The following is a 19796-nucleotide window of genomic DNA, read 5'->3' as shown; positions in this document are numbered from 1 at the left end:
TGCACTGAGTCTGTTTCGACAAGTTTCTGCCAACTTCTCACAGCTAGATTTTGCAGAGATGTTTTGGAAGCTCCTTGACGCCCTGTTGTTGAAAACCTACAAGAGCAGCTGATTTTGTCCTGAACCTATCAGAATCACTTCATTTGGTCACAGGTGAAATCTATTAGCTCTGGGTGAACACATTTGAATGGTATATGGTTGGACCTGATGACAGTTACAACTCCCATTATAAAGGGTGTGTAAACTTGGTGTTTTAGTTTTTCTATATTAAATTAATATTCAGAAATGTGTTATCGCTTGTTTTTACTTTGATGTTGTGGGTTACCATATCTAAATAAAAGTGGAACAAAATCTCATTTAATGGGTTTTCATTTCATGCCTCAAGGCAGTAAGAACAAGAAATTTTGAGAGGGTGTATACTTTCTAGATCCCCCATATGTTACATTACCTACGTAACAAACAAGGAAACAGTCAGTTAGTTACCTTTTATGCTGTGCATGTGTGCCACAATGAAATTTGTAACCCTTTTATATCATTTATCTTGCATAATTTTCAGTCTCACAGGTACATTTACCCCAGGTATTTCAAATTAGTTTACAAAATATCATATTCACAGTATCCAGCTTGTTCATATTATCCTAATTTCCAATTTTGGCATGTCATATTTCAGACAGTTATGTACAAATTGCTGGTCATGGCTCTAGGTCCCTGATAATACTCATCCACACCCAATGTAGGCCACAACACAACTTCTCCATAACCTTACTGACATTGCCTGATCTAACTTTAAACATTTATTATTCATACTGTCTAATGTGTGTGAAACATACAGTATGTTGCCCTAGATCATAAGCTAGTAGCCCAATATGGCTGCAATAAGTCAATTCTCATACATGTTCTTGACTTCTAATGGCATCCAGTTACACCTTACACTTTTGGCACACAACAAGGCCTATATTGACATACACACTGTAGTTAATTCCTTTCCTCTTGTTTAATGTGATTTAAGAGTTGTACTGTATTTAATTTGTACATAAAAGAATATACTAAATATACCAGAATAGAAGCAAGATGCTTTACATTTATCAAAATCTATCATTGAGGTTCTGCAAAACGTCAAGTTTGTGTGCACTTTCCCTACTGTGGGTGATGGCAGGTAACCTGCTATTTAGTCAACCTCATAACTAATCATCCTATATTTCTGTTCCTGCTGTACTCTGTGTAAGGGGAATGCTGGCCCATGTCACACAAGGGTCTCTGTCATAGAAACCTTAATCATATTGAGTCATAGTGACAATATAGACCAGGACATCCTATTCATGGCCTTGTGGTTTTAATGTCTGGGCTTACAGAAGGAGGTGGTTTTTCCTTCCTTGACAAAACCGCTACCAACGTGTCCTCTTTGGCATTCTAAGAGGAAGTCTGGGTTACTGCCTCTCTGTCAACAACTGTATTGCAAATATAGAAGTAAACTGTCATGGAAAATCATAAAATTTGACAGGAATATTTCATTATACTTGTGTTCCAGAAACAACTAGGGCATGATGCAACAAGGCTCAGTGGACTACATCTTACATGGGGAGTGGGTTGTTGGACTGCAGTCTCTTACGAGTTACAGCATCGAACAGACACTAGCAGACACAAAAATCACTGCAATTCTGCAAGAAGGAGAAGGTCAAATCTAAGATCTGTCCCCAAAAGGCTGGCCAACAATATGAACCTGTCTGTATAGCCTGATAAGGCTTGATGCCCACTCACATTCTCACTATAAATGACCAGATGGAAACAAGCCCATTAAAGTAATGACTCCTAGGTTCTCAGTCCCTATGGTGGAGACACTTGTCGTGCAAAACATGGATTCTGCATACCTTAGTTGCTGCATACCTTAAAATTGCCTGGGTATGCCGAAGTATGATAGTGCACACTCCCACTACACCATGACCAAAGGGAGGTGGAGTCTTCCCCTGCACAAAAGGCAAGGTTCTGATGCTGAGTGAAGCAACAATCACAACACATCCTTTGGCAAGGTTAAAAGGACATAATAGGCAACTGTCAGCCATAAATGAGGTGTAGTGTGTGAGCAGTATCTTAAGCAGAACTAGCTCACCCTGACTGACATTCAGGAGCCCATTGACAGATGAAAGATGAAAGACAACGACCTGACTGACATCAAAGGTAGCCAAACCTCTTGCCAAAAGTAGGTATGAGGTATGTAAAATGCAAATGCCTCAACTAGAAGCTGTTGTAAACTCAAGGAACCACAGTCTGAAAATCATATGCTATAGTAGTTTGGGAAATAGTAGTATGGATGGTAATCATGCATAGACAGATGTAGAATATCTGTGAGTTAGTGCATATCACAGGCATACAATGATATGGTGCTATTAAAAAAATCTAAATTTAATATATATTATGTCAGAGAGAATGACAAGTAAGTCAAGATTAGGCTGTTAAAACATTACATTGTTATTTTGATTGGACGCAACCAAGCAATTAATAATGTTTCTGTAGTTGATATCAGTATGGGCTGCCTACAGAAAGTATGTTTGTATTATTTGTAATTCCCTTCACCATTTAACCAATATGTTTTGTGTGTTTTGCTGCACATATTATGATTTTGCTATTTGACTTCAGATCCACAAGTGCACACTTCAACAAAACTGGAAAGTCAGGTATTACTTTGTATTTTCATGCAAAGCATACATTAAGTCTCCTTTATTAATCAAGTCTACTTTGTCATGCAGACATAATAATAATAATATGTAAGGAGTCATCAGGACTAATCCTGAGTTATTAGCGTGGAATCTCCGTGAGGAGCTGTAATCACAGCTGGCTCAGGGCCTAAACCAGGTGAACAAGCCCATTATTACTGGTGGGAACACAACCTTAAGACATTGTGTGCTCTGAATAGGAATGACTTTTTCAGCATCAACATTCCTTTCATAGTGAATGCGAACAGACAAAAGGTCCGCTTGCATTCTCAAACATCTTTTTGAACGAAACAAAACAAATCGCTGGGGCATTTTACACATCCTGTCAAACGTGTTTTTTCTTTTTTCCTTCTTTTTGGTTTAAAATGCCAGATGCCTTCTTCTATTTACGCTACAACCACCTTATTGTCATTAAGAAAGTTCATAGTCAGATTGTTGATAACATCAGCTGTTGCAGTCATTGAGCTTGCAATTTATGACAGTGTAATGCCAAGAAATGCATTTTATGTGGCCTATAAGTTTCAAAGCTTTCACTCCAGTGGGCTAAATGGGGAGAATTTCTGTATTCTAGAGAAAAGGCCAGTTTAGTGGCTAAGCGAATGCAGGTGTAAACCAAAACCAACCAGGTTAAAGGTGGAACTTTTGCATTCAGGATATCTGCTGGAGCATGAAGAAGAAAACATTTCAAAGAGTCAAAGGACAAGCTTCTTCCACAAAAAGTAGCTATTGGGTTTCTGTGTGTTGAGAGCTGAGCTCCAATCTTAATAAGGTGCGAATGCATGAGATACATGTCTCAGAAGAACTAAAGGTATGCTGTGGGGGTGGACAGAAATGCTTTATTACAGAAGTATTATCCTGATAAAGTGTTATTCCCCCATCTTTGTTCCCTGTAGCTCCTAACATGGTTTCTCTACACTGGATTTCCCAGGCTGTAGTGGGGGGGTTTGTCCACTGAGGTGGTCCTCTCATGGATCTGAGCGCACAACACTCACCCACTCCTGCAGCTGCAGGTCTCCTCCAGAACCTCCGCTCTGCTGAAAATCATTCTGATTATACATCAGAGATATTGTTCATAATAACATAAAACATAGCTGGTATTATTTAGCTTCCCCTCTCCTGCACACAATGGACTGTGTGGGATGCCGACCCCACCCCACTTATTGGAGAAATATTACAGATGTTGTTGATCATTCCGTGAAGACATTATTTTCACATGCCATCGGGGAGGCTCCTGAGTCTGCTGTGCTATCTTTATGGATATTTTTCATTGTGCAAAGATATGCTATTTGGTCCTGAGAGGAAATGCTACTCGGTTCCCCGTGTCAGGCCGGGTGAGGCACACCGGCTCCATGTGGAGCGCGGAAAGCTTCGTTCCCACACTGTTTTGAGTTTGATGGAAAAACTAACAGCTAAGTGAGTGCAGTGAGTCATCACAGATGGAAGGAGTTACGTCCAGGAAGATGGCAGTGGGGTGCAAAGATCCATTCACCGAGCAGGGGAGATGTCACAGCATGTTTGGCCGAAACTGCTGGTGCTTTCATTCAGCAGTCTCACATTCACAGATCACGCACACGACGTTCAGATGTTCGAACATCATTACAGAGCCAGTATTCAAATTTAAGCCCTTAATTCTAGGTTTTGAATGGGGGGGGGGGGGGGAGCGTCATTTTAAAATTGCACCTCTAACATTCAAATATGTGCTGTGACTCTTCAGTGAATTTGGCTTCTAAAACATCCACTGAACACCAAATAAGAGGAACTCCTTGACATTCATTCCTTTCCTCCATTCTGTGGGCTTAGATGTAAAGTTCAACAGCAGAATACACCTATAGAGCTCTTTGTCCAAGGTTTCGCAATGGTGCACAAGCAGCAAGCTTTGACAGCTTTTAAATGTATGTGCACTTAATCATAACCCTAACCTTTGAAAAATTCTAGTTGTCACTGCACTGTATGACTTGAGCACAGTTTCTTACACTGTATTTTAATACAAAGGTTTGTGAGATACTCTGCTCTACCCTTTCATGTGACATGGGCCTTGATTGCATGAATTGCTCTCAATAAAGCAAGACTGCTATACAGGGTTTTTAAACCCCATTACTGTAATGGATAACCATCTATGTGACATTAACCAAATCTGTATAAAGGTGCAACAAATTTTCAGTGTGGTTCTTTCAACACTTCTTATCAAAATATACTGCAACCTTAAAAGACATCTTCATTTAAGCCTCCCTCTTCCCAGACATTATTCAGAGCCAATAAAGAATGAATATTATGACCAAAATGTCATCCATAACTTCCAGTTGATTCATACGGGCTATTACAGGGTACATATGACTCACATGTGGTTATAAAAAGTACTCTCAGAAAATAATCAATGACTGCCTTGATCTAACAAATATAATTAGCAGTGTATTGTTGTATCATAATCGCACATGTACTTTTGCTAATTCAAGTCAGAGACATTTTAGAGTCAGTTGTTAAAATATGTATAAAGTTTGCAGGCGCCCGTTCTGCTGTTGAATCCATTTCCAGTTTTAAAAGCAAAAAGGCTTTTACAAGCTTTTTCTCTGTGTTGTATCAATTCAATTAGGGGCATTGCATTAAATTGTGAAAGTAATGTCATGGTCTGCTCAATCACACTACAGCACTCAGGGTTCTGTTTCTGCACGGTATGTACTTGTACAGCATATGGCACATGGAGAATATTTATTTATTTACAGACGCCCTTTTTCTGGGTGTATGCCATATCATCAAAACGATGCATTTCGTCTCCGTCAAATTTCAACTGAACATGCTTTGATTTATTCAAAAGGATTTTGCCACCTGCATATCATGCACATGACTAATTTCTTAAAGATTAGTCATTTCATTTGATGCTTCCGTGTGAATCATGTTTGTATTCCCCTAAAATCTCAAAATCTGTTTTTTACAGAGAAAACATAATTATGCAAAAACTCTGGATTGCAGCCTAGGCTATTGCACTTTATTTATCTAGAGTTACAAAGAAACACAAACCAAGAAAGAGGGAAGTGGGATTACTGCCAAATGAAATATTAACAAGTACTCTCTCGCTTGGGAATGTCTTGTCAACATACTTTTCCTCGTAATGCACCCAGAGGTCTTGTCATGAGAGTAATTATTTTGTTTGGATAAAGCCATAGTGGTGATATGAATAACAGTCTTTATTATTTCACACAGAGGAATTTTTTATTATCTTTTGCTGTTTCTCATCCTTTTCCGCCCACAGATACCGGAGGCTAATGAAGACCTGAAGTACTGTATCTTTTGGTAACGGTGATGAATTCTTTCAATCTGGTCAATGTTTCTTTATACAGTAGGAGTTAAAAGACAGCTGTTACTGTCTAAATGAGTCTACATAAACAGCCCACTCCTGTATACAGCTGTTGTAGATAGTTGCAAGTTACTACACAGTGGAATTTTAATAGGAATCATTATATATTGCTAAATCTTACTAAAATATTATGCTATTTTTCATATTTGCAAAACAATGGTGGTTATGCAGCCTTTGTGCATTAGTAAAAAGGCACCAAGGCACCTTTGAGAAAAGAAAACCCAGGAAAAATGTTTGATTGGACATGCCAAGCAAAACTCCTACATGTAAATCAGCCCTGTAAGAGCCATTTACTTAGTATGTCCATATTTCCTTGGAAGTCTCAAGAATCTTAGGTCTCTGGAGACCTGGAATGTGTCAAATTGATTTCACACTGCAATTAATTGAAACTCTATGTTAAAATGAAATTTGTGAGATTTGGTACTGATATTTTTCAAGAAAATAAGCCTAGGTGCTGTTTAAACATGGTCACGGTTATTGCATAAAACCCATATAATTGTGAAACATCCAAACGTATCTTCTTCATTAGAGGAGAAGATGCCTCTTTGGCCTTATACAATACATACCTGTCAAATATTACACGTTGGATTTCCAATGACCACAGCTGTGTGTCTCTGGTGGACTACAAAAACCATATTCCAACTCAGACTGAATAATTATTTTGACCTCTCATCTATTTTTACTTCAGGTAAGGATACTCTACCAGTGTGTCCCAAGGATATGAAAAAAATCACAAGTGCAATGTCCTCACCTAAACACTGCCCACATGCCTGTCCATGACTCTCTTCCTACCCCCTGCAACCCCGCTCTGTAGAACTGGTCTTTCTACATTTTATGTGCTGGTTGCCTTTTATTATGTTTAGGTGAACATTTTTGTGACATATAGTTCAAAATAATGATGGCCTCAACACCATTTACATCAGTGGTGGTATGCTTCATGACCTTGTGGGGTGTAACCTAAAACAGGATTACACAGAAAAATCCTCAACTGTCAAAGCTAGGCTAAGAACCTGACAGAGACAGTTTTTCTGTTTAACTTCAGGCTAGCAAAAGACCACAGGGAATTACTGCCCTCTATAGGAAGAAAGTGGAAGTGCATAGAGTTCTCACCACTTAAAACGAGAGCCATTTGAAACACAACATGCCTAATCAAACGTTCTGGAAACTCACAAAATGAATAAATTATGACATAAAACTGAAAAAGAAACGAAAATGCATTATTACTTAGTGCAACTATTGGCAAATAATTTCCATCTTTACTGCTTGTAAAGCTGTGGTAAAATATGGAAACACAGTGCTCCTATTTGAGCCATATATAGAGAATGTAGTATGGAATATTATGTTTATTGAGAATGTGTTTTGAGGAAGAATTAAGGCATTTACCATGCTTGTGACAGAACAAGCCCTTTGAATCTGACAATAACAATAGTCAAGTTACCATTCAAACTCTCCCTAAGTCCTTTCAGCTTCACATAGCAACCAATGACATCCCCACTCACCCGCGCCCTGTGCAGTGGAAAGAGGGAGTGTGAAAACTCCAGGGCCTGAAAGAACCCGAGGCCTCTTTCCACCTGGAAATCAAATACAGTTTGATCTCTGAACACACTACCTCTTGTTACATACAAAATTCAACTTTATTTACCTTCATGCCTCCATTAAGATTATCATACATGTTTATGTTTAAACTCAATTTCAATTCACAGCCAAATTCATATGAGAAAAAATACAGGGAAAAAGCCAAGCACAGACAGAATGTTTAGACTTCATTGGAAAAAAAGCAAAAAAAAAAAAAAAAAAAAAAAAAACACTTGTTCTTTTTCAATCTCTAAAAAAGAGATGGGGACTTGGTAATCCTCAGACAGAATTTAACATACATGGACTCCCTTTAAAATCATTGCAGGGCAAAAAAATCACAATTTTACAGTATGATGAAAAGCTCTGAATATATTTACAATACATACACTATACATAAATACAAGAACAACACTTACATAATATCATTAAAATTGTAACATAGGCATCAGCTAATCTACTTAGTTTACAATGCAGAAAACAAAATCAGAATTGGTATTAAATGAAAAAAAAAGTACAAACACACATTAATTAAACCAGGCTTTATTCACAGAAAAGGTTTCCAGAGGTTGGTATCCCAGTCTTTGCACATTCATAAGAGGTTTTCCTGTGAATTGCAGTAAAACATTGAATGAAAACACATGGTTCAATCATGATTTCAGACTTCCTGGCTTTGTAATAAGGGGTAAGTGACATCAATCAAGGCAGTACATCTATAGATATGCAATTTGGAGAGGTAAAAATAGACCCTTTATAATGTATCTGTTCAGTACTTGAAGTGAGGTTATATTGTGAATACATCCACATGAATGACGTGTAACTTCCATAGGAGACAAATACAGTATCTTTAAAAATGTGATTGTTGGCTGTTTGCCACTGGCTCCTAAGGTGTTGTCTACAAATATATTGTAAGGCTCAGTGCATTAAGGAGACAAAAAAAAAAAACAATCTAACTGCTGGGATGGTGTTTTAAAGTGAGTGTTGCTTTTAGAGTTTCTGTGCTTTTTTTAAAAAAAAAAAGTTATTTATTCAGTAAAGATTGTTTTAAAGGAGTGCCTTTGTATTGTGGTAACCTTATCTCCAGTAACATTTCTTTATATGTGTACACTGTAGTACAGTTTGTAGGAGGCACTATTCATTATTGCATAACTTTGACCCTGCTTGCCGTTACAAAATTATGCCACAGAAAAGGTTATATTAATTTCTCCCAGAAGATGCCAAAGCAAAAAAAAAAAAAAACAATGCATGTATTTGATTCACTTGTGTATACCAAATCAATGTAGTCATTTCAATATTCATGACTGACAGGAAAGCACTGGACACATGGCATGTTATTTCCAAGATATTAAGACTAAAAAAAAGATGTTGCCATTATTCATAGAGGATCAACAACAAATGTCTTTTAAATTCATTAAAATGGTTCATGCAACACCCCAGTTATAGGTGTGAAGAGGGCATTGTTGCACTCAACAATAATACATGGGTTTCAAAAGAGCAATACCATATGAGTTCCTCCAAAACAGACAGGTGCATAAGGAAGAAGCTCATCCCATATTAAATGCTCTTCAAAATGTGACCAAATCATTAGTCTGAGTGAGTTTAAATTATGACTTGTTTGGGGTGGGTGGGGGAGCGGGGGACACTTCACACGAAACCTTTTTTCCAAATATTAGTTTTCACCAGTGCCACATAGTCAAATTTATAAGCATCTTTAACTTAAAGTTGATTGTTTTTATGCATTTTTTCAAGATGAAAATACCAAATTCTAATATTTATTTTGTCAGTAAAAATGTATTAAAGGTACTTGTTTTTTTCTAAAAAAATTTCAAGTTCCTCCGCTGACCAGTATTTACAGCCTTTGCAAAACTGATTTTCAAAATATTTTTTAACCACTATCACATATAAATTACATTATTTTAAAACACCTTTTATACAGAAAATAGTCCTATGATGAAGTGCCCCTCAATTAAAAAATGTATAAAAAGTATATGGTATGAAAATATGTTGATGATTATTATTGTGTATAGTTTAATGCTTAACATGTATATTAAAGTTATTTTTCTAGTACTTCATCACAAACAAGGTGCTGATGATACATATTTGAGGCCCAGAAGGCAATCAGACTTATTACTTGATGGAACCATTAAATGATCTGTGCATGTGAACTGGATACATAACAACATATGATAGGTAAAATAAAAGAAACATCTTATTTTATGTTGAGTATATCTAGATATCATTTTTTTCTTTGTGTTATCATAATTTAGATTAGCATATGAATTTTATAGCAATACTATGTTATTTCCATAAAGAAATGCTGAATGTGTAACTTTGGGGGTGTGTTTAACCTGCCTATATGGCTCCTTGTCTTTATATTTGACTGATGACAGTTTCATACATAATTTTTTCATAATGCTGAGTAAGAAATGACAAAGTTAAAAAAGTATTACTCAGTCACAAAATATTTATTAGATATATTATTTTAGTTCACTTATCTTTATTTTGACTTTGATTGTTTTTTTTTAGTTGCTATAATTGTGAAAAATTACATGTGGTGACTTCTATCTTGACATTACCCATCTGAATGAGGCATCTGATCTAACAAAGGCCTTAAATTCAAATAAACTGCAAAATGCAGCACATCCTTAAATTTGCTTAATTCCTTTCAGTATATTACCTTTCTCTGTATTTCCACAACATCACAAATGCAGCTGTTGTGCCATGAAAAATGTATCCCTTGCTTAAAATTATTTAAAATTAAGGACAAAGCACATTGTGGAGTCCTAATACAACTGTTGTACACTGACCAAAAGTCACTGATTTCCCATGTGGCACACTGGCTGGTGTCATGACCTTTAACTGCCCGCATGAAATGCACACAGAACAGAAAAGGAGGAGAGCAGTCCAAATTTCCAAATTTTGGAATTTTTACAAAGAATTTCTATGTAGCACTCAGTTATTATACTGCATGTACAGATATTGTGGTGCTTTCCTTATACTTTTAACTTAAACTGTTCGTTGTGTCGTAGGAGCTGCATTTAGAGCGTGCATCTTTTGTGTGCACAGGTGCTGATGTGTTTTATGTCAATATGCAGTGTTTTTCCACCTTACGGGCAGGTACTTTTCTGAATTTGAGAAAGAACAGATTCTGTACTTAAATCGAAACATCTTATAACAAAATTGGCTAGGCGCTTGTGCAAAATTCAACATATTGCTTCCTTATATTAGCAAGAGAAGGATTTGGGCAGGAGAGTAAACAATCTTTCACATTAAAGGGAGCCCAAGGCAGTAATGTCACAACTCAGCTGGAAAAGCCAGAATGACAGATCATTAAGAAGGACAGGGGCAGAGCGTAAATGGCCAAAGGATAAAAACACATAGGTTTACTGTTTTTCATGTAGAGCTTGAGTTTTTTTTGAGTTCATGTCAAATGCTGTGAGAACCCTTATTGTACAATACTGTATTACAATATTTAAAATAAACATCCTGAACAAGTAGTACAAAAATTATCAGAGGTTTTCAAACAATGTTATAGTCATTATACAAAGGATTATATGTTTAATTTGTTTGACGTTCTAACCATAACACATAGAAACCAGATAAATATATATTTATAAACCTTGCAATACATATTTTCCTGAATTTCAATTGTACTGAACTGAAATGTGAGTCTTCAGCAGCAAGATAAAAGTTATAAGGCCAACTAATAAATTGCATGTGTTAACAATTACTTCAGGAAAAAAACAGGGCTTGTCATCTTTTTGTTCATTTTTAGGGTACTGTACGTATATATGAAGACATTTTAGTGCAAAATGATGTAAAGAGATACATTTTGTCAAAACTGAGAAAGTCTAGGTTGAACATGAACTAAAAGCATGAAAGGGACACGTGTATACGGAAACAATTATAATTATTATTATTATTATTAGTTTTTAATTTCTGTACTTTACCTACTGTCAGTGTTCCTTCAAATTATACAGATGTTCCTCAAAAGCTACCTGGTTGATGAACATACTTATATTAAACCACATTTCTGAGGGGTCAACATGTTTTCTGAGCATTCCAAAATACCACAGTCTCAGTTGTTTTGTTGAAAATGCAATGCATTGTCTGCTTTAAGACACCGACAACCACAATGCATATCAGCAAAGACTTGCACTTCACTCATTGACTCTCCAATGGATATATTGCTCTCATTATATTTCCACAAGAAAAAAAAACAAACAAAATACCAATCCCTTTCACCACTGAAACATGGAAGATGAACCTATGTCAGGCTATTATATAATGGTCACATTTAATCTGAGGGTACTTAGAAGAGTTTTAATCAATACATACTGGTAATTACAATTCTGCAGTTTTCAAAATACTTTTTTTGGAAGTTTTGACGGTTTTAGTTCAGGTCTTGGTTTAAAGCAGGCAGATTAAGATATGATATTTTGAAAACAAAACGTTTTTTTTTTTCATGTTTAAAAACTATAATTATTGAAATTGCACTTTACTGATTGCTAATCACAGCACAGAATGCACCAATAACGCTTTTCTAGACAAAAACTGTAAAGTAAAAAGGCTCTCAATAAAGCATACCATGAGGACAAATTACTGGCAAAATGTCTTCTGAAGCCTCCATATATACTGTCAGGCATGTACATGTTTTAAGATGATGTGCTTTATGAATCCATACACTGAGGTATGTCCATATATGCAATGTGTGCACTCTATACTGAATGTTCAAAAAAAAAAAAAACACTCTTTGATTACGTTGCCATTTGTGGTTATAATCTCATTAGCTGGTTTGCCAGTTTGGATGTGTGAAACACCACCCTCATTGTTTTGTAGTCTCAGGCCCGCGCGGTTATCCAGGCTTTTGGAGAACTGTCTCTCAAACTTTCCAATGGTACGAGCCAACAGCCAGCGGTGAGGTGCTAGGTGCTTGAGCTGAGAGCTGTGGGGAAACTGTGCAACAATGCTGTCTGAAGAGGGACCTGTCCTGGGCCCGGCCTAGGCTGCGCTGGCCTGGCGCCTGACCCAATGTGAACGCAGCCATTCTGCCTGCAGTGTTCTTTCACATTATAGATGCAGAAAAGCAGCCTTTCTTGACCGAAAACAAACCAAAGGAAAAAAAAATGCGAACTGAAATGAAAAAAAAAAGACCTTGCCATGGATGAGGATGAAGTGGATACCTGTTTGCCCTGTTTGAGGAGCAAAATGCTTTTGGGAGATAGAGAAAGATTAAAAAACAGTGCCGTAACAGAGGTTTCCGTGACTCCAAATGCGAATCTCGCGGCCAGCGGGCCATCCTCTTCGGGCATGAGGAGCCGGACCCTGTCACCTCTCCGGTCACCCCCCCCCGCCACCTCTGGGTCCACCATCTCAGCAGGGCCTGGGACAGAGGGGACGCGTTCAGCCCAGCTGAACTTGCGCCGGGAGAGACCCAGCTCTCCTTGTGTGTCCGCGCGCGTCCCTCCCTCTGTCCGTCCGTCCGTTCCTCCCTCCCTCCTCACACCAGCATATGCCTGCGGCGGTGCAGGGCCAGGTGGTCGGAGCGCGAGAAGCTGCGGTCGCAGTCGGCGCACTTAAAGGGCTTGACTCCTGTGTGCTTGCGGTAGTGCCTGGTCAGCTCGTCCGAGCGGGCGAACTTCCACGTGCAGCCGTCCCAGGTGCACTTGTATGGCTTCTCACCTGGATGGCAGAGAGGAAGGAATGCAAACTAAGCAGAGCGAGATGATGATGCTGTTTATCACAGCGGCACCTGATCAGTCAAGCAATCCTGGGTTTTAAAAACTAACAGTCACTGCAGTTTTAAATAGGCAACGCATCACTAGATTGTTATATAATAAACCAAATGGAAGATGAAAGTTTCATTTTCGTTTCATTTATGTTCTGAGTGCTCTGAAAGCATACATATAGACCATAGACTACAAGAGCTATGAGCTTGTATATACCATACTGTATGTACCATACTGCATGTAAAATGGCTCTTATTCATGATGCATGGGCAAATTGGTAAGCACCTAGTCTCATGTTAGAATGTATTAGCAGAAGATATTTTAAAAGTCATCATAGACTTCACCGCTTTTCAGCATAATAAATATCCTACTGGAATTAGGTTAATGGTGAAAATACAGAATGAGCATATAGAAAAAACGAAGGATAACAGAACTTTTCTCTTTGCCTGACAAGCTATTGCCTTCCACCCTTTGGCTGTCACTATAGAAATTTAAGGTATTCACTCACAGTTATACAGTCCAGGAGGGTATAGTCATCGATGTGTCATATGCCATGTGCTGTTGCCCTCCCAGCACATGTATATCTGATCAGTACAATAAGAATGGTGCCATATATTGTGCAACACCCTGCTGGACCAGATGGGTGGGTGTGTTGATCACGCAATTTTACTGTCATATTGCATATATATATATATATATATATATATATATATATATACATGAAAAGTACTGCATAATTTAGGTACCTTGCTTTGCTGCCCTTTAATCTACTTTCTTAGTCTTCTTTATTTGCAAGGGTGTACCACACTCTCTCCATCTCAGGAAAGACAATGGTAAAGGGTTTGCCGCTCCTACCCGTCATGACTCAAAAATTTTTCTTTACATTGATTTCAATTAGTTTCTGGTGTTAAAATGTGTGCATTGTCTTTACCGGAGACACACACACAAACAAAACACAAAACAAAACATTGGTACTAGCAACACACAGGAAAAATAGCTTTGAAGTTCTGGAGGACTGTACTCTCCTTGCGCTACATTCTGTCTCACCTGTGTGTGTCCGCCGATGTGCTTTCAAATGGGAGCTCTTGGTGTACACCTTATTGCAGCCATCAAAGTCACACCTGTGGATGCGTCTCTTCTTCGAGTCTGGAGATTCTGACCTTCGCGGACGCCGCAGGCTTTCAATACTGAATGGTGACATGGAACTGCAATACAGCACAGCAAGAGACACCCGCCAGGGTAACTGGTTATAAACAAAATTATTAGTCCTACGAAGTGTACAACATCAGTTATTTATTTATCAGGTATACTAATCAGCATAAAGTGGTAGGAAGATAGCAAATAAAGCAGAATTAGTGCCAGTTCACAGGATGTCCAGTTAAAAATGTCAATATGTCAAATTATAGTTTTGTGAATAAAGAATAAGGCACACTCTGATGGAATTATTGATATTCTTCCTTCAGCAGTAAACAAGGCCTTTCCCAACTCAAAATGTTTCTGTACAGAGTGTTTCTATTTTTTATATAATGTCCACTTAGGAATATTGTCATCTAATCGCTTTATTAATTCTGACTTCTTCCTTCAGTCTACTGTGGCTAAGCATGGCTTCAGCACCACCTGCAGAATGCCATCAGACACTGCCTGGCTGAAAGCCTCTCAGACCTCAGGCATTCTGTGGCCTGCTGAGGTTTACAAACATCCAGCTTTAGGTTGAAGAGGAGTGCTTCTAGCTAACCTGCACAACCCGAGAAAGTAAACTAACACAATAACCACATCAGAGCACAAGATGGTTCCCCTGAAAGCAAAAAAGGTGTCAAATTGTATTTACTGCATAATGCTATTCCTTCTTGGAAATTATCCCTGTGGCTGACTTTTAACCAGAGAGTTATGGTCTTCACTTTGGTGATTATTTTTTCTTAAAACAAACACGTCTTCAAGTTATTATTCACTCAATAATTACTTTTACAGGATTCATTTAATCTTGCATTGTGGATGTGTGCTTCTGCTGTGTAAAAGAGTTCCAGACACCACAGCTCTGACACACACAGAAGGGACTTTCCTTGTGGTTCTTATTTATGTGGATTATTATTCAAAGGTGACAGAGAAATAAGAGTTGTGACCTCTAGAGGGAGCCATTCATCACATTGTTGACGGAGAAGCAGAGCAATAGCTCAAAATTAAGCACCACTAGAGGGAGTCACTCATCATGATATTGACAGAGGCACAAAATAACAACCCTAAAGTTATATTAGGCTTAGTATTCTTATTTCACTCTAAAATAAAGTCCATGCTAGAAATTCCCCAACAGAGGATTACACTCAACCTTGTGCTTTAATACTGTTAATAATTTTACTATTGCATGTTAATGCCCTTGGTTATATTATTGACAATGTTTACACTCATTATGTTTAGTTAACAGCACAGTGAGATTCACCATGCAAGGCTTGGGGCCCATCATGTTAAGACCTGAAGTAAGTGTTCCTGCTTTGCAATGACTACACACAAAGGGCAGCACTGACAGCACCATGCATTTGCACTTTGAGAATCTGGAGCAGTGAGCAGCACAAGCACTTTCGGTGCAGATCACTGAATAAACAGCCAACCATGACGGGGCTCACAGAGAACACGTGGACAGCAGTGGAGAGGAGCCACGTCAGCCCACGCCGCCATAACCACCACCACCACCGCAAAACAGCGAGGACACCACTTAAACATCCAAACACACTCAACTGCAATATCAACAACATCTCTTCAGTGTCTGTTTCACTCCCACATGGCTGACAGCAACTCAGACCCCTGTTTTTCTGCCCCAGAAAGAGCACATCGCTCCTCGAACCCCAGACTGGTAGGCGGGGACTACAGCAGGAGCAAGAGGAGAAAGAGGAGGTGTTGCACCCAGGGGGTTGGGGGGTAGGGTGGGTGGTTTTGGGGAGGGGAGGGACTAGACAGACCCTCTGGTGAACTGTCTCCACCACACGCAGCCCACTTCCTGCCTCTCCCTAGCTACAGGGATCACCTGTTGCTCTTGGCTGGCTGCCATGCTGGGGCCCAGCGGAAATGACAGAATCTGTCAGAAATGAAGCTGAACTCCCGCTCCCCTCTCCCACAGCGCAGAGGAAACTCACAAACAGAGTCCACTCAAAAAAAAAAAACAGCACAGAAAAACTCACAAACACACAGCTCACTAAAAAACAGCAAAGAAAAGGCCTCACAAACAAGAATCTGCTCAAAAATTGAGCACTCTTTGTGCTCAAAAAAATCGCACAAAGAGTTGACTCAAAAAACAACAGCAAAAAAATAAAAAATAAATTAAAAAACCCAGAGTTCGTAAAAGATAAGCAGAGGAAATTCATGAACACAGGATTCATTCAAAAGTAGCACAGCGCAGGATCTCAACACAATCCTCCAAACACAATCGTCCAAACTCACAGCATCTTTTAAAACAGCACAGTGGAAGCTCGCAGAGACAGATTTAATCCAAAAGCAGTACAATGGAAACTCAGACACATAGTGACTCCTTAATCCGAATTGTGAGATGTGGCAGGAGAGGTGAAAAGGTGTGACTGACGGGACTGGAAGGCCTTCAGAGTCCCAAAAGCACTAGAGTTGCATGTGTCTCAATGGAGAAGAAAATTCATTTCCAACACTTTTTATATAGGTAGCTACTGTCCAAACATAGTACAATGCTTGCATTTGTTATACATTGGATTCTTTGTTTTGAGGAGCAAATGAAGAAAACAAAAACACAGCAATGACATAAGACAAAATGTGAGTAAAATAACATCTGATTTAAATCCATGTATTTAAGAGAAAAAAAGCTCTTCAAAAAAGAGTTTCAAAACCATTGCCTTGAACCCCATGCGACCCCTGGAATCCAGGCTCAGTGAATTCCCCTGTTTGTTGCTAACACGTCTGAGGGAAGAGGAAGTGTAATGGAAGTTATTTGCAAACAGGATCCTTTGTTTTTTGCTTTCTTTGTGTTCCTTTGTTCCTATTTCCCCCCCATAACACCTGCCAAAGGGTCTATTGAAGACGCCAGCCTGCATTTAGGGTGTACTCACACTAAGCACAATTTGCTTTGCTCTTAGTGTACAAAAGTGTTGCTTTCCTTTTTTTTTTTACACATTTCTGTTAATATAAGTAACTAACACTGTGCAAGAGACAATGCTTGTAGTACTTTGTTGCTAAAAGCTAAAGAGAAGATGTACCTAAATGCAGTTATTTTGAACACAGGCCTCAGTCCAATTCACCCATCACTCCTCGCTTACTGCATGTAGCGAGTGTTTCAAAGGCACATTGCTAAAACAATTTGAAGTGCACACAGAATCTTCTGCAATGAGATGCTAAGCAATCATTCACAGCAACCCTCTCAGTTTTTTGGGAGAGTGTCTGGGACATGCTGCACTATCATTATTCCAGTGCCGTGGCTGGTGATGGAGAAAAGTGGCTCAAAAATACATGCCTCTACATGAAACCATGGAAACAGCAGAAGCAGTGAGATCTGGGCATCACTTTGTTATCATCACGCTAACAGTGCTGAAAACATTAAACACACACCTGAAATCAGTTTGCGTATTTTTAATACATAGTAAAAAAGACTCTCTACCATGTCATCAGCTGATGATGACCAAGAGCCTACAGGGGCAAATCAAATTGGCTTGACTCCCCCAGGGATAAAGCGGTGGGTAGGACTGTCCCTTTGATCACTAGAGAGCCCTGGTCATTTTGGTACCGACGGTCTGCCTGTACATAGCTGTGCACAAAGAGCCTTCCTCCAACTCGTGTCTGCACAACTTTGGCATGGGTACTACTATGTGTGAGGAGAAGTGGCAGTGACATCACATGTTTCAGAGGAGTACAGATGTGTGTCTCCACCCTCCCTATTTGACTGTGGGGGTTGCAGCAATGGGCAGCAAGCCACAACTCGACATTCCATATTTGCCATAAAAGGGATTAAAGCATTGGACATTCAAATAATAAAAAAACTCTCCCACTCTGATTTCCCATTATATACAAGCACTGTTTGGAAACTGGGCGACAACACGGTGATCAAGTTAAATCAATCGGCAGGAAGTAACTTTACATGCAAAAAAAAAAAAAGATCTCAGTACTTTTGAAGGTGTAAAAACATGACTTTAATGCTAGACTCATGCTCTCATTAATCTTCCAAATTTAGAAATATAACAGTTTAAATGTTAAATTGTTTGCAATTAAAGTCAGCGGGCTAGCTATATTATAACAAAGGCTGGTCACTTGTAAATCCAGATTTATTGCAAAAAAGACTAGTCATTCGTATAAAACTTGTTTTTCTACCCCTTGACAAATGCCACTTGGTGACATAAATATCAGGGGGATTCAGATTAGCTTGGGTCTTGAAACTCAGCCACAAATTCATGATTTCTGTTGCCTTCTAAATAAAACGCCTTACGATCATTTGTCCCAATGATTTCACTGTTTTTTTACTGTTTAAGAAACATTCATTCGCACAATAAAATTCAATACCATCTGTAGTAAACTCTGTGTTTTTCTGCTGTTGCTGTGTCTGAATAAGCTCTCCTAAAAACATAGGTCTTTGTGTCAGACAAAAGGAGTCATGGGATATCCAACTGCACATGTATGTGAATGTATACTTGGTTGAAGGGAGCAATTGAGGGCAAGTGCAAGTTCCTCTGTCTCCTCTGGGATACCCTTGACCATGTAACTTACTGGAACAGTCAATGTCTAGTCATGAGAGAATATCTGTGCTCAAACAGTGGTATTGGTAAAATAAGTAAAGATAGTGAGAGCTGTACAACATGGGAGAGTTGTCATCAAGCAGTTGATAAGGAAGTGAAATCACACTTTACAGGTCGACAGACCTTTGTTTCTTTGTCTTCAAAAGACTTTTTGTAGGGCCACAGATGTAACATCGGCAGCTGCTGTAAAGAGTGCTGTTTATTCCCTGCCAAAATTTTGCTTACTACAGAATGTGTTGTCAAATCCTGCTTCTTGGGAGAGGACTAGTAGACAAATGCTTGTGATTCACTCAGATTTCACACTAGGGCCAGCATTTACATTTTGAGTGAAAACAAAGGTGCATTTGATTTCTGTAGTTATTTGTGAACATGCCCTAAACTGTTTGGGGAAAACATACACACACACACACACACACACACACACACACACAAGTGGTCACAGAAACAGATTGACAGCAGCACAGTCAAGCAGAGCAACCTGCAAAAGTATGGATACGTTGAGATGAGAGTGACTGGTAGTCCCCAGTTTCTGTCCTCTCTTCAGTCACTCTTGCACAGGTGTGCCATCCACACACACACACACTTCTCACCGATACCATTCTCTGTACCGCCGAGTAGCCCAGGGCCCCAGGGGCCCACCCAGGCACATGGAGAGCCTCTCTGAACACAGTACCTTCTGCAGTCCCCAAGGTCATCA

General features: G+C 38.9%; 1 protein-coding gene across 1 annotated transcript in view; it reads right to left on the bottom strand.

The window, feature by feature from the left end:
• Window positions 1–12394: 12394 nt before the first annotated feature.
• klf12b (Kruppel-like factor 12b) overlaps window positions 12395–19796 on the bottom strand; it is a 49166-nt gene continuing 41764 nt past the window's right edge. The window contains exons 5-6 of the mRNA XM_036540981.1: window positions 14412–14569; window positions 12395–13317 (exon numbers count right to left, since the gene is read on the bottom strand). Coding sequence (XP_036396874.1) covers window positions 13136–13317; window positions 14412–14569 — 340 coding nt within the window. The 3' untranslated portion in view covers window positions 12395–13135. The remainder of the gene's footprint in view (window positions 13318–14411; window positions 14570–19796) is intronic.

This window comes from Megalops cyprinoides, chromosome 11, assembly GCF_013368585.1.
Source record: "Megalops cyprinoides isolate fMegCyp1 chromosome 11, fMegCyp1.pri, whole genome shotgun sequence".
NCBI classification, from domain to species: Eukaryota; Metazoa; Chordata; class Actinopteri; order Elopiformes; family Megalopidae; genus Megalops; species Megalops cyprinoides.
This window is presented reverse-complemented; position numbering and strand designations above follow the sequence as displayed.